General features: G+C 40.7%; 1 protein-coding gene across 1 annotated transcript in view; it reads left to right on the forward strand.

Moving 5' to 3' along the window:
- Positions 1-15,830, forward strand: part of lama2 (laminin, alpha 2) — a 222,311-nt gene that overhangs the window by 144,930 nt on the left and 61,551 nt on the right. Inside the window, exons 29-33 of the mRNA XM_087851825.1 lie at positions 1,771-1,947; positions 2,274-2,459; positions 2,648-2,766; positions 2,968-3,085; positions 5,114-5,266. Coding sequence (XP_087707951.1) covers positions 1,771-1,947; positions 2,274-2,459; positions 2,648-2,766; positions 2,968-3,085; positions 5,114-5,266 — 753 coding nt within the window. The remainder of the gene's footprint in view (positions 1-1,770; positions 1,948-2,273; positions 2,460-2,647; positions 2,767-2,967; positions 3,086-5,113; positions 5,267-15,830) is intronic.

Genomic DNA, 15,830 nt, shown 5'->3' on the forward strand with positions numbered 1-15,830 from the left:
ATACAATATTTAAATTTATGTTTGCACGTGTTTCAATAAATTTCTCATTTTCCTAGCAAAATCTAAAGAAATGAGGGGTGGCTCAAGACTTTTGCATGACTATACATATTGTAATATAGACAGACTGCTACCTGTGACATGCTGGCATTATGGTTTGGCCTGCCTCATTTGCCGTGACACACTAAACACTCAGATTAGAGCATTAAAAAGAAAAACATTCTTAATGATACGCTGTTACTTAAACAGAAGGCAGCAGTTTAATGTGTTTCATATCTGATGAGGTCTGTATTTACACATTGTTCAATGACAGTACGGAACTCTTATTTTTTTACTAATTTTTTTACCATTAATTTGATTTCTATTTAGATTGTAGTTAGAAATCCAGTACTCTATATTAATGTATGCCATAGTAATAAGTAATAATAACTTATGAGTAACAGTTAAGTAAGAAGCGAGCAGTTTCCCATTTCATGTGTGACTACCTCACTTATACAGGCAATATTCCTAGTATATCCATGCTTTAGTAACTTAATAGATTCCAGAAAATCTGTGCACCAAACCAAAAAAAACCCTTCCATGATGCCTCAATATTACTCACGCAATATCCACATATCAACACTTCTGCACAGATGGATCTTTTTTTAAAGTGTTTCACTGAACCACAATCCACAGTCAATAATAAACTGTGATATTATTCGAGTAGTATTGAAATATATACACATAAAATGAGAGCTGGAGAGAATGGAAATGAAAGGGGTAGTTTTTCTCCAGACTGCTTGTAATAACTGAAATATTATATCAAAGAGAAAGCTTGGCACATCAGATTTAAATTATATCTAGAATGTAAAGGAATAAAGTTTGATCACTAAGAGAAGACATTTTAAAATTATCAATTTACTGAAGAAAGAAACAAACACTTCCTTCACTCATTAATAACCCAAAGGAAAAAAGGAGATTTCTTCTGTATTGTTTTTTTAATGAATAATCTGTTAATGTGTCGCTTAAACACATTTTTGAGAGTGAAGGTGTTCCCTTGTACAAGACATAGTGTGAACACGGTAAAGAAATTCTTCTTAATGCATTTAGGTTCAGAGCGGGAGTAAAGGTCATTGTTATATCACAGATAAGTCTTCACCTACTTCAAAGGACGAGAAGTATGCCAAGAACTATTCAATCTCATTTGAAGGATTCTCTAAAAAACTCCCATCATGTTTCAATCAAGTGTGTGTGCAGGAAGTCCTTCCGTTCGGACCGTTTTGGAGGCCAAATTACAAGAGGGCAAACAGAAAAAAAAAATAAGAGAAGCTGAAATTTTGTCTGGGCATCTCAGACAAAAGCCAATTGAAATGCAAAAAGATCAAAAGATGGTGATGAAAGAGCTTTGCTTGAGTCAGCATCGTCAGGAGGTGAAGAAAGTATGTGGATAAACAAGACAAGAAACACCACTCTGTCCAGTTATTGTTACACATTCTGTTCACTCGTATACTAGAGGCTACGTAATGAAATTGCTGCTGAACACAGACTCCTTCACTGCTCGTTAGAAAGTTTTTAACATGTTCACATTCTTTAGGCTTATGCCTTTGAAAGTAATTGTTGTACATATTCTAAGTACTTGTATTATGCTATTTAATTTTCTAATAAACAGTACAATCAGGTACCCTAACAGTATGAACAGAAAACAGGATTATTCTCTTAAACTATATCTTTTGGCTTTATTCTGCTGGGTTCCACAGGCCACTGCATTAATATTGTCATGGTTGTGTATCCCAGTTAACACTGAAGCCGGAGCAGACGGTGCTCCCCTTGGTGGATAAATCCAACGCCGTGGAGACGAGAACAGGAGTTAGCTTCCAACATCCTGAGATCATCGTTCATGCAGAACTTATCACCTCCACTCTGTCTGAACCCTACTACTGGAAACTGCCTGAGCAGTTCAAAGGCTCTATGGTAGGAAATATCACAGTGTTTTTTTTTTTTTAATTTTTATTGTTTGTATCATCTTGGATTTTACTGTGGTATTTACAAGATAGTGTGTATAGTGATAGATGCTAACAAACATCATGAATGCATGTCTTTCCAAATATAATTGCAAAACTCATGTCACACCTGCCGTTCATTAGGATAATGCACATTTGTATATTGCGCACAGATCCATTGTTTTGCATGCATGTAAGACAAAACGGCAAGATATTCATAGAGAATCTCAAAAATAATGCTCAAAAATCTAATAAGTACAATGTTGGTGATTGTTTTGTGTCATTGTTTCTCTTAAGATCACAGCATATGGGGGGCAGCTGAAATATGCTGTGTACTATGAGGCCAGAGAAGAAACTGGTCCTTCCTCCTATGAGCCTCAGGTCATTATTAAAGGTGGTCCTAACCACAACATGGTGATGACACGCCACATAACAGGACTCCAGATTGGTCAGCTCACCCGCCATGAGATTGACATGACAGAGGTACAGTAATGGTTTAGAGGTGATAAGGAAATTCATAGTAGTAGTAGCAGCAGTAGAAGTAAATACTTATTTAAAATTAATTGTTTATTTTACTCCATGCAAACAGGGTTTCTTAAACTGAGTGCAGTGATAGTGTTGATTGTTCATCGTGTGTGTGTGTGTGTGTGTGTGTGTGTGCGTGCGTGCAGCATGATTGGAAATTTGCAGATGGTCGGACTATGACTCGAGAGGACTTTATGGACATTTTGTTCTACGTGGACTACATCCTAATTAAGGCATCACACGGCAACTTGATGAGACAAAGCCGGTAACACACACACACACACAGAACAACTTAATCTTGCATCTCCGCACATTGGTACAATAGCTAAATAAACATTACTTTTGTAAAAGTCTTCAAGTGCAATAATGCAATTTTTTTAAATCTATTTTTTTACTTTACTTTTTTAGAGTTTTGTTCATTAAACTAATAAATTCAAAGATTCTTGATTTTGTTTTTTTCTCCCAGTATTTCAGAGATCAGTCTGACAGTGGCCGAGGAGGGCAGACCAACCAAAGAAAGCGAGAAAGCCCACCAGATAGAGAAGTGTGATTGTCCAATTGGATACTCTGGACTTTCCTGTGAGGTGGGGACACAATTAAATACCTGCATTCACACATTCAATTCAATTCAATTCAATTTTATTTATATAGCGCCAAATCACAACAAAAGTCGCCTCAAGGCGCTTCATAGATATAGAGAAAAACCCAACAATCATATGACCCCCTATGAGCAAGCACTTTGGCGACAGTGGGAAGGAAAAACTCCCTTTTAACAGGAAGAAACCTCCGGCAGAACCAGGCTCAGGGAGGGGCGGCCATCTGCTGCGACCGGTTGGGGTGAGAGAAGGAAGACAGGATAAAAGACATGCTGTGGAAGAGAGACAGAGGTTAATAACAGATATGATTCAACACAGAGAGGTCTGTTAATACATAGTGAGCGAGAAAGGTGACTGGAAAGGAAAAACTCAATGCACATGACACCACACATCTGAAGACCAAATATCTGCAAAGGTCTTGTTAAAGAAGCTCAGTAAATATATACAGCTTACAGATGGTGGGTATAGTGCTCCATAGTATTTGCAAGTAACTGTTTTTTTTTAATTAATCATTTAAAATTTAAAAACGGGTGAAACTTGGAGACTATCTCATATAGAAAAGACTTGAGGACATCTCTCTAAAATGAGGCAGCATGGTTTGCAAAGTATCTGAACAAACCAAAAGACTTATGGAACAATGTCCTTTGGACAGATGAGCGGAGATATTAGATTGTTCTTTTTTTTTTTTGCTTCTGCCTGGGGATGCCACATTTTTTAGCTGGGTCCTGTAACCCAATATGAGTTGTGTGTTGAAATTAATTGAGTGCAGCTGAGAAAAAGCATGCAACATTAAAACGAATGAAAAAAGACAAAAAAAAGTACGATAGTGTGAGATTCTTACAAAAAAAATCACAAGAAAAACTGTTTAAATTAATAAAAGTTCAACATTAATCACAGAGTGAGCTGAACTGGCTGCTTCCTTCAGAGCTTGGAAGAATTTTTTTCTCCTGTTTCTCTCACAATGAGAAAGAATAAGGGGAAAAAAATGGGCGCACAGACATGGCTTTCAGTACTATCTCAAAAGTTTCTAATTTACATTTAGTTCAGCATTTTAAGCCTGTCGGTGCCTTTCAGACCCTCCTGTTTTTCTAGTCTGTTTTTTATTCTTTTACTTTGGTTAGTCAGGATTAAGCCTCACTGAGCATCTCCTCCACTCAGTTGCGATTTTGTCCAAGCAAATGACTTTCAGCTGCATCCAGCTCCTTTGCTTAAGCCACAGAAATCTTATAGCTGTGACTCAATCTTTAGTCTAATGAGGATTTTGAAGACACAGCTTATGATACACTGACACGACAGTTCTGGCTAATTCTGCTAGGCAGCAGTGCCCGAAAGTCATTTAGGCATTATTGTGTTAATCTTAAAGGTATACAAGGTCTTCTGGCAAACTTTTAACTGTGTTCTTCAACTTCTGTTTCACTTTGTTGGATTTTATTAGGTGTTCAGAGCGCATATTTTCTGGAAAAAAATAACTTAAAAGTTACAGATACTATTAAAAATGGCATCTAAACTTAAAATGTTCAGGTTGTTGAGGGCTTAGCTGACAGATGGCCATTTCTATTTGTAGCTGCCGACGTTGTTAATAAAGTATTTTTAAACAGGCGTTTAGTGCTAGCACAGGGAACAGATGGCTCTTTAAATGGACTCCATTAATTATTACTGAGCAGGAGAGAGAGGAAGAGAGAGTTACCTTGCATGTGTGTGTCTGGATGTGTGTGTATGAATGGATGCAGTTTTGTGTGTGTGTGTGTGTGCATTTGGCAGGTACATGAGGGTGTGTGCCGGTGTTCAAAAGTTACTGAAGGGAGACACCTTTGTGTGTGCGGAAAAAAATAGAGAGCGGTCAACAACTGCCCAGAGAAGTAATGATTGGGGATTATTATGTGAGTGTGTTCCAGTGCCAGGCACAGTTTGATGTTACCGTGGGAACGCACGCTCCATCAAACCTGTAAAAGTCTACTTCTATTTTTAATCTTTGTCTCTGATCTAAATCTTTGCTACCATTATCTCTCCGTGCAGGAGTGTGCTGCAGGATTCTACCGTCTTCGCAGTGGTTTCCTGGCATCTGCTCCAGCGTCCAGAGTGCCCACGGCTACAGGCATGGGCAGCTGTGTTCAGTGTCAGTGCAGTGGGCACTCCTCCTCTTGTGACCCTGAGACATCCATATGCCAGGTAACTGTGAGTGTGTGTGTGTGTGTGTGTGTGTGTGTGTGTGTGTGTGTGTGTGTGTGTGTGTGTGTGTGTGTGTGTGTGTGTGTGTGTGTGTGTGTGCGTGCGTGCGTGTGGGCATTCTACTGCTGGAGACCATCCTAGAGCCATATGCTGAGCAGTTTCTGGAGGAAAGAGGTGGATGAGGGTGCCATATAGGTGTGTAGGTGTGTGTTGGAAAGGATGTCTGGTACTGTAATTAGCCCTGCAATAATTAACGACCTCCAGCTTTCTCATATTTTATGTAATTTCCTCTTCTCTGGATCTCACCCAAAGTTATGTCTGAATATTTTTTTAAAGCAAGGGCTATTAGTTACAAGTAGTTACTGTATATAATGCTATGGCTGTCTGACAGAAAACAGTGGTTGGAGACAAAGTTATTGCAACTTTGTGTAATAAACATACAATCTTGTTGCCTTTGAAATGGTTGATTCAATGATAGAAACCAGGTCTGCGAGTGGTCAGTTGCTATCAGACTGATTTTAGCAATCTAAGGGCATAAGACAGAGTCAGACTCCTGTCTCTTTGTGATTGAATATACGAATTGCATTGCATGTGTTTCTGATTAACTGTGCTAAATTTTCAAAAATTCCTCCACATACAGTGACATAGTTGGTGCAGGACTGCGATTTAGCTGCAAAATGACAAAATGAATCCTATTACAAAGAGATGTGTTGCAGACGAGTTAAACTCATCGGTGCATACTGGCTTCGACTGTAACCTGTTGGCAGTCTGTCTACATTAAAAAACCCTTTCTCAAGTTGCAGTCTGAGTAAGACCATGATCATTTGGAGACAGGTTGGGTACCATCGAGTGACCTGTGCAATCCTTGCATTCGAAAGTGGTCTCCACAGCTACTTGCAATCAGTTTCCAGTGGGGAAAAAATTCAGTACCATCACCAGACACTGATTTTTGTGAGTCATAAGGAAGTCGCTGTTGCATTTTTAATCTAGCGTGAGTCATCAAAGGAGATTTATAACATCATCTTGGGCAGTATTGATAAAATTATAGGTTTATGTTAGTTAACATATTATCAATGGCTTGCTGTAAATAGATGTTCAATATTTATTTAAATGGGTTTAATGGGTTTCAGCACGGTGACATGGTGGTTAGCACTGTTGCCGCACAGCAAGAAGGTCCTGAGTTCAATTCCACCATCAGGCCGGGGTCTTTCTGTGTGGAGTTTGCATGTGCTCCCCGTGTTTGCGTGGGTTCCCTCCGGGTACTCCGGCTTCCTCCCACTGTCCAAAGACATGCAGCTTGTGGGGATAGGTTAATTGGATAATCCAAATTGCCACTAGGTGTGAATGTGAGTGCGAATGGTTGTCTGTCCCTGTGTGTTGGCCCTGCGACAGACCGGCGACCTGTCCAGGGTGTACCCTGCCACTCGCCCTATGACAGCTGGGATAGGCTCCAGCGCCCCCCGCGACCCTGAAAAGGATAAGCGGAAGCGAATGGATGGATGGATGGTTTAGTTCCTCAAACTGTGTTGTATTTATGTTAGATTAGGGAACTGCATAGTGTGTTGCTGGACCGATCAGTCCTCATATTCTGCGAAAATACACACGCTCATATGCATGCTCTCTGTGTTAAACTAAACAGTTTTTTAAACCTTATTTAGTTAATTTCAGTATTATTTACTCGGATACATAACAGTACACATTTTTGTTCATCATTTAGTCAGAAATTCCCAGAATTTCTGCAAATTTGCTCATAAAAATCCAAAACCTTTTCTTTCACTTTCAGATTTTAATGTAAGTTATCTACCACACTGAGGTGACAGGAAACGTGTGCACACAGACAAACCATTTGACCTAAACAGCGTTAGTGTTTTGATACTCTTCTCCCAATCGCCTGCTTTGACAGGTTATACTCAGAGAATTGTTTGTTTGTTGAAGTTACTACTTCTTACTTAATTTCTTACATGTTCTCCATTTCTGTTAATCTAATGGCACCTTAACGTGTTGGCATCATGTCAGAATTAGCACCTTGGCCACTTTTCTGTGAAAGTGATTTATGTACTATTAGTAACTATTAGTCTCATTAAGTTAAAATACATTTCAGTGCAATCTGGGTGGGATACTGTAAATATTGTGCACTACACCGAGTACCCTGACTCTCCATTTATCACTACTAAAAGTATGTTTGAGTAAAGCGAAATCGTACTTGAATGGTAGAATGTTAAATGTAATATCAACAGCTTTCCAAACAAATGGGGGTGGTTGAATTCTCATGGAGCCTTGTATACCCTTTTGCATCTTACTTGCAACTGCTCGTGGCAGCTGGCTGTCATCCCAGAGCATGTTTATGCCTCAGGTTTGTGTCCAGTGCAGCTCAATTTTTGTTCCGAAAAGTTTGCTTGACATGCTTAAGGACATACAAACAGGACAACTGAAAGAGTCAGCTAAAACAGTGTTTTCATTCCAATTTGTTTAGCTTGTAATGCATCAATGTATTTGTTGCCCACTGTCATTTTAAAGGAAAATTGTACTGCTTTCATTCTTAAAGGAACAATAATTTCCTTCCAAATATGGATTTAATCCACAAGTCCTAAACATTCACCATAAATTCATGGATAATAATGGTAATTATACAAATTCTGTCCTTGCTCAGCATAATATTGCAACTTTAAACCCTAAGTGTGTGGTTATGTACTGACTTTTTTGCCACTTTCAGTTTCTTTTACTGTCTAATTTTTGTCAGTTTCTCCATTTTCTTCCATGACTTTCATCTCTGCCTTTCTTCTGCATTCCTTGTGTTGTTCCTCCTTCTGCCACTCCTCCAATTTACCTTTTTTCACCTCATTCACATCCCCTAAATTCCTGTTCTCCTTTCCCGAGTTATATATTTATTCCTCTGTTGTCTTCTTTCATCTTCTTGCCCGTCTTTTGTTTCTAGTTTTCTCATTTTTCGTTTTCCCCAATCCTCCTTAACACCTCCTTGGTTTTACCAATTTGTTTTTCTCTCTCTTTCTTTTTTTTACTACCACACACCCTCTTCCTCTCTGCCTTCCAGACGTTTTTTTCCTTGCCCATTTCTATCTTGCTCTCCATAACAGCAGCATCATTAGCATTTTCTAACCGAGCGGGCTAAATTGAAAATGCTAAACGAGTTTGTTTCTGTGGTAATTAGAGGTAACGAGGAACACAGGAAGTTAATGGAAATGACTTGCCTCGTTAAGAGGCGACTTCCTGTTGTACTGATTAAAGTTCCTATTTATAACAAACAATTCGAACACATAGGACAGGACCCTGGGGATATGAAAGAGAGAGGTGCATGTTTGTGTACAATATGTATTGCTGTTTAAATTGTGTGCGTTAGAATGATTGAGCTCACAGTGAGTGTTTGAGGGTGGAGGTGGAATAGGGGGTATTTTGCTGTGTGTTCTAAGTACCTACAGTCTGCACATATTGTACAGATTTACTCTATATAAAAATCATGGCATATTTTTGTCATGAGATGTACCAGAATACAAGAAGGAATAGACACTATGTCCGTGTGTGTGCATGTGTGGGTGTATGAGACTTTTATAACAAGCATAGCTAAAAATAAACTACAAAATAAACAGAAACATCTGTGGATATGAAAATATTTTAGATATATTTAGATCTCTGTGTGTTGTTGTACCCATGAGGCTATCTGAACAACAGCAAGAGTGAAATCCTGCGAGGAAAATTAGTATTTCAGATGCTCTTGAAGAAAGAAGCTTATAAAAGTCTGTGACGCGTGAGATCGCACCTGTCGGCTAACAGCTACTGTAGCTGGTTGCTCCTGGTCTCACAGCACCTCATCATGCAGGAATGGGACTGAGACCAAAAACCATGCATTATTATGTGTGACCAACTATATGTCTTTTCAGAAATGGTCTGTCTTAGATAAAAGCTCACCAGTGCAAAAGCTTGTACTGGCTCAGCAACTGTAGGTGATAAAAAAGAAGCGAGTAAGGATTTCCCACAGAGATTCAGAGCAATCAACACTCACTGTACACTTCTATTAGTTACAACTTGCTAGTACTGGGCGAGACCTCTTTTCCCTTCAGAACGCTCTTAATTCTTTGACTCAGACATTCAATATTTTTCTGAGATTTTAATCCTTACTGCAACATCACCTTGCAGTTGCTGCAGATTTGTCAGCTACACATCCATGATACAAATCTCCCATTCCACCCCATCCCAGATCTTAATCTACTGGACTGAGATATGGTGACTGTGGAGGTCTTGTGAGTACAGTGACCTCATTTGTGACATGGCATGTTATCAGAACATAGCAGACCAACACACAGGGCTGGACTGGGACAAAAAATCGGCCCGGGCATTTTGACTAGAGACCGGCCCACCAGGTATTATAGAAAAAACCATAAAGCCTTTGAATGAAAACAAACGCTGTTGTCACAGTGATATACACTGTCTTGTTGGTACATATGTATCAGTCTAAAAAACTTAAACCTACACCATCCTCCCTATTCTGGTATTCTAAACAGTACCCGAAAGTAGACTGCTTGGTCAAGTTAACCTCCTGAACTATCTACAACCCATGGTGAAAACCTGAAATTAAGACAGAAGACTAGAGGTGAGACATGATCATTACTGATTACTGATGACAGATTTAGATATATTTTCATAAACCATTCATTTGCCACATCAATAAACAACATGGCAGGGCAAAATATTTTTTCTAACATGGCAACCTTTAAAAAGTGAAAGGAGATAGAAAGACAGGTGAGAAAGAATAAAACTTAATTGACTTTTTGATGACATTTTACACACAGTACTGGTACAGAATCTAGAAAATGTGGGAAAATACTGGCATCATAGCTACTTCTGAAGAAATTATGATGGGACCCTAAAAAAAATTACTATGTACAATAATGGATTTCTATACATTTTACATCAGATGAAAACGTTTGTTGTAAGATTCAGATAATTATTTGTTAAAAGTGAAACATTTTAAATGAGAATAGGAAAGTATTTCTTTGTGCCCTCCTTTCCCTGTTAATGCCCTACCTGGCCCCCGTGGCAAAACTTTGCTAGATCTGCCCCTGCACAGTTACCAGCTGTCAGCTACTTAGAAAAGGATCCTGGTGTTATTTCTCAGAAACAGTTCATAACTTCCCTTCAACTCATTCATGTCACCTAAAAGGTAAACCTGTTTCTCCATCACCTGTTAAGCTCTGATGATTCAGTAAGGACATCTCCTGGTTTCATCTCCATGATTCCCTCTCACCAGATAACCAAACCGATATCATGACCAGCAGCTTTTATAGCTGTGGCTCCAGCAAACATCAGCTGATACTAGAAATTAATATTATGTATAAGATAAAGGTCTAATCATCTCTTAGTTTACTCAGATTGCACAGAGTGTATATTTGTTAATAATTTGAATCATTTTGGATAAGGATAAGTGTAAGATAATGGGGAATTTCAGTTTTTACTTTATAATTTGTTTAGCATAAGATTTACAGTTAAATTGTTTTTTCTTGCCTTATTTAATTTTTACGTACTGTTCCTTTAATACACGGTAACTGTGCACGGGGGGAGCGTTCACGACTGGCAGTGTGGAGTAACGGGGCTTTAACTAGCTGTGGAGTAAAACAGTTTTCTTACCGTGTTTGCAGTGTACAGGAACATTCAAACGGATCACTGTATTTCAAGACTGTGGAAATACTTTATTAAATATTTTAAAAAAGAGTGGACTTCATATTTAGACTTTAATGACACTCCCGGAACATCAGCTTCTGTTTTATGGGAAGCAGGGAAAGCTGTGATGAGAGGTAAAATAATTTCTTTCTCATCACATAAAAAGAAAAAAGAAAACAAAAATATTCAGGAATTGGAAAAAAACATCAAATCACTAGAAGAAGCCTACGCGTCCCACCAAGATCAGGAAACATTGAACAAAATACGCAAAACAAAACTAGAATTAAATGAGATAATTGATAGAAAAACAAAATTCTTAGTACAAAGACTACGCTTACAAAATTATGAACATAGTAATAAATCCGGTCAATTTCTAGCAAACCAGCTAAAAATAAATAAAGAAAAAACAACTATATGTGCTGTTCAAGATTCATCTGGGAACACAATATATGAACCGAAACAAATAAACAACATTTTCAGGGATTTCTATAAAACGTTGTATTCACCACAAATAAACCCATCTAAAAAGGAAATTGATCAATTTTTAGACAACATAACTCTCCCAAAATTATTAGAAGCTCAAGCAATGGCACTGGATTCGCCACTGACATCAGGTGAACTCCAGGAAGCCCTGATAAGTATGTCCAATAATAAGGCTCCAGGTCCAGACGGCTTTCCTGGAAAATTCTGGACGATTCTAGCACCAGTTTTTTACAGAACGTTGTTAGAAATCAAAGAAAAGGGCAGACTTCCATCAAATATGAATTCTGCAAACATTAATCTCCTGCTAAAACCAGGCAAAGACCCTGTATATCCCTCAAGCTATCGTCCAATATCCCTTATTAATGTAGACCTCAAAATAATCTGCAAAGCTCTCTCGAAGAGACTAGAGAAAATAACCCCCCTCTTAATTCATCCTGACCAAACTGGTTTCATAAAAGGTAGGCACTCATCAACAAATACACGTAGATTACTTAATTTGATAGACTACTCATACAGTAAAAACCTTGAAACTACAATATTTTCCTTAGATGCAGAAAAAGCGTTTGACAGAGTTAACTGGAAATTTCTATTTGCAACTTTACACAAATTTGGTTTTGGATCTTCTTTCATCAACTGGTTAAAAATATTATATAATTCCCCAACAGCTTGTGTCAGAACAAATGACCAGACATCCTCCAGCTTATGTCTCCTGAGGGGCACCAGGCAGGGATGCCCACTCTCCCCTTCACTGTTTGCAATTTTTATCGAACCACTAGCAGCAGCAATTAGACAGAATTCAGCAATTAAGGGCATAAAATGCAAGAACGTGGAACATAAAATCAGCCTTTATGCTGATGATGTGTTACTCTTTCTCCAAAATTCACAAACCAATATCTCTGGGGTTATTGAATTGATAAACTCTTTTGCAAGAATATCAGATTACTCAATTAACTGGTCAAAATCTACAGTCCTTCCTATTAATTGCTGCTTCCATAATTGCTCTTCTACTCCACTGCAATCGGGAAATATAAAATATTTAGGTATTAATATTTCTCCCAAGCTTGCAGATCTAACTAAATTAAACCATACCCCACTTTTAAAGAAAGTAGAAGGTGATCTGGCTAGATGGAAATGTCTACCCATATCACTCATGGGAAGGGTTGCTGCTATAAAAATGATGGTATTACCAAAAATAAATTATTTATTCTCAATGATCCCAACTAAACCGCCGCAAGATTGGTTCAGATCTCTAGATTCATATATGTCCAAATTCCTTTGGAAAAATAAGCCCCCACGTATAAGCTTAAAAACACTACAAAAGACCAAGGATAAAGGAGGATTAGAACTACCTAACTTTCAGCACTACTTCTTAGCCAACAGGCTTCAGTTTATCTCAGGATGGCTAAAACATACCCTTTTAGATGAACCTTGGCTAGATGTAGAACAAGCACTTTGCAATAATCTAGAGATTTCAGATCTACCATTTATCAGCTCAAACATCCAACGACATGAATGCTTCAAAAGCATCAACATCAGCTCTTCTCTGACAGCATGGTGGGAGTTTCTGAAGTTGACAGAGTCTTCATTAATCCCATGCAAACGTACACCTATCTGGAACAACCCTGACATATTACAAAACAATAATATGATAAACTTTTCAGATTGGAATGGTAAAGGAATCAAATATGTAGAACATATACTAGAAGGAACAGAATTTATTTCATTTGACAGACTAGTTACACAATATGGGATCAACAAGAAAAGATTTTTAGAATATCAACAAATTAAATCCATAATAAAAAAGAAATTTAAACCGGGTCAAGTTGAACTACAAACACCACCAAGTGTGGTTCAATTTTTTACTCTTAAAACCCCCAAATTACTATCCAAAATATACAGAATGCTTTCTAAAATAGATGAATCAATATCACTTCCTATTGCAAAATGGGAAGCGGATTTATCAGTTAACTTAGACCAAAACTTCTGGTCTCAGATTTGCTTAAAAACCTTTCATCTAATCAAAAATCCCAGTCTTCAATTAATTCAATACAAAATACTACATAGAGTGCACTATACAGGTCATCGGATGTTCAAGATGGGCTTTGCATCTACCAACAACTGCTCACACTGCCAAACCAATTCACCGGACAATTATATCCATGCTCTTTGGTTCTGTCCACCAGTTCAGAAGTTTTGGCGCGAGATATGTGAAGACTTATCAAAGTGTCTGAAATGTAACATTCCAACTTCCCCCTTAGTGTGTTTGTTGGGCAGCTTAGATAATGTCACTTCAGAAAAGAATATAGCCCATATGGTTTTCACTGCCCTATGCATAGCCAAGAAAACAGTCCTCATGAACTGGAAAAATAAAAACAATCTTAATTCTAACCAATATAGAAATTATCTATTAGATTACATTAGTCTTGATACAGCCTCTGCCACCACATCAGATCAATCGCTCTGGGCTCCTCTGATCAGCTCCATCACCTAGTGGGGGTGGGGGGTCATATTTTGGTCTCGCCTTCACTGTTGTGATTGGTGTGGGGGTAGGGTCAGGCTTAGGGCGTCGGGGGGTTCCTCGGGAGCATCTTCCTTGGGGGGCTCAACCCGGGGTAGCGGTCATGGCCAATTAGGGGCTCTGTTGGCTCTTGGGGGTTGTCACATCTTGCAGGAGCTTTCCTCTCTCAGGAACTCTCTCTGCAAGAGGGGGAGATACAGGAGAGGTGGAGGAAGATCTCAGCCTGGGCGTCTATTGTCTTATGTAGTCTGGAAGATGAGTGGATGATGGGGTGGGTGCAGTTTTCTCTGTGGTGGGGTTGGGTGGACTGCCCCGGGCTCTGTGGGGCCGGGCGGCGCCGCTGCACTGGGCCCCGGTTCGGATGGGCCTGGGCCCCCCTTCCCTGGCGGGTCGCGGAGTATGGGGGTGCCTACTGGGGTCAGCGGGGGAGCTGGCCCCAGGGAGGGGTCAATTGCCCCTCCCTTCCTTCCCTCCCCATCTCCAGCTGCCTCCCTCTTCCCGCTCCACCACAACCACCCACACATGCAGGGCCTTGGAGTGGGGGTGTGTCACCAGGGTGCAGAGGGGGTAACCCCCCCCTCTGTCCCCTTCTGGCTGCCTCTGCCTCAATTTTATCCCGCAACTTAGACATTCACATTACTCACACTCTCATTACACATACATATAGGATCTTGGGGGTGGGCACGCTACACGGAATCTCAATTACCATCAGGGTGTACACCTCACCCCTGGCGTCGTTGCCCACCTCTCAATTTTAAATACACGTAGACATTGAGGGCTAGCAGGAGGGACTATGCGCTTACCTGCTGCTCTCTGGCAGGTAGCTCCATGCCCTCCTGGGTTTTAAATGCACCTTAGAACACACATACATCAACACTACAATGAGCGGGTGGAGGGAGGTTAGGAGTCTTCTCTCACCCTCGTTCTCTGCGGTCTGCTGGAGCAGGGGGGCTAGGAGGAGGTGTTGGCCGTCCGACTGGGGTCCGGAATGTGGGGCCTCCCTGCTGCTGCGGAGTCGGGGCGGTCTGCTTCTCCCCACCGCAGGGAAAAAGGGTAACACAACCTGGGTCTGGGTGCAGTTCCCCCCTCCAGGGGCAAGGGTACCTAGACCCGGTTTGTAGAGTACGCTTGGGGAGTGTGATTGTGTGTACAGCGTCTCTTTATGTCTGTCTCCACGTTGGTTAAGTGTGGAGTAAGTGCATATGAGAGCATGAGGGTGGGAATGGATGTTTGTATCTGTGTGTGCCTGTATGTCTGTGTCCATATGTCAGGTTGGGTATCAGACGCCACCTCTCTGAGGACAGCTCAGGCCCTCCAAGGTTTGGAGGCCTATCTCCCCCCACCACTTCCCCTGCCGGGGGCGGACTCCCTCAGACATCGGTGCGTTGGTGGTTCTTTGTGTCCGGGGGTGGGCGTCCGGGTGCACACCGGCTCACTCCTTGGCGGCTGCTTATCGGGGCCTGGAGCCTGGGGCTCGCTTGGGCCACTTCGGAGGTGGGGTGCCCCCGGCCTCTCGGCCTGGGGCTCGGTCACTCAGGCACAGCTGGCTGCCGGCGGAGCTCACGGGCACGTCGCTGCAACCCCCCCTGGCTTCTGCTCCGTGGCTGCTGGGTGACCCCTCATCTGGGACTCTCCTCAGCTCTTTCTGGGACAGTGGCACGGCTGCCCCTCTGTTGGTCTTCCTTGGTCTCTTGTGTTCTGGGGGCCTCTGGATGTCTGGAGTTTTGATCTCCTCCATACCTGCTTCATGCCCTGGAGGACGGGGCAGTGGCCCCCCACACCCTCTAGCAGATCATTACATGAGGGAACCTTTTAAGAAAACAAGCGCGTCCATGCTCACAGGTGTACACACGGGTGATCACACACACAAACTACACCCTTTTTGGCTCC

Source organism: Neolamprologus brichardi, chromosome 15 (assembly GCF_056152115.1).
Source record: "Neolamprologus brichardi isolate AB-2024 chromosome 15, ASM5615211v1, whole genome shotgun sequence".
NCBI lineage: Eukaryota > Metazoa > Chordata > Actinopteri > Cichliformes > Cichlidae > Neolamprologus > Neolamprologus brichardi.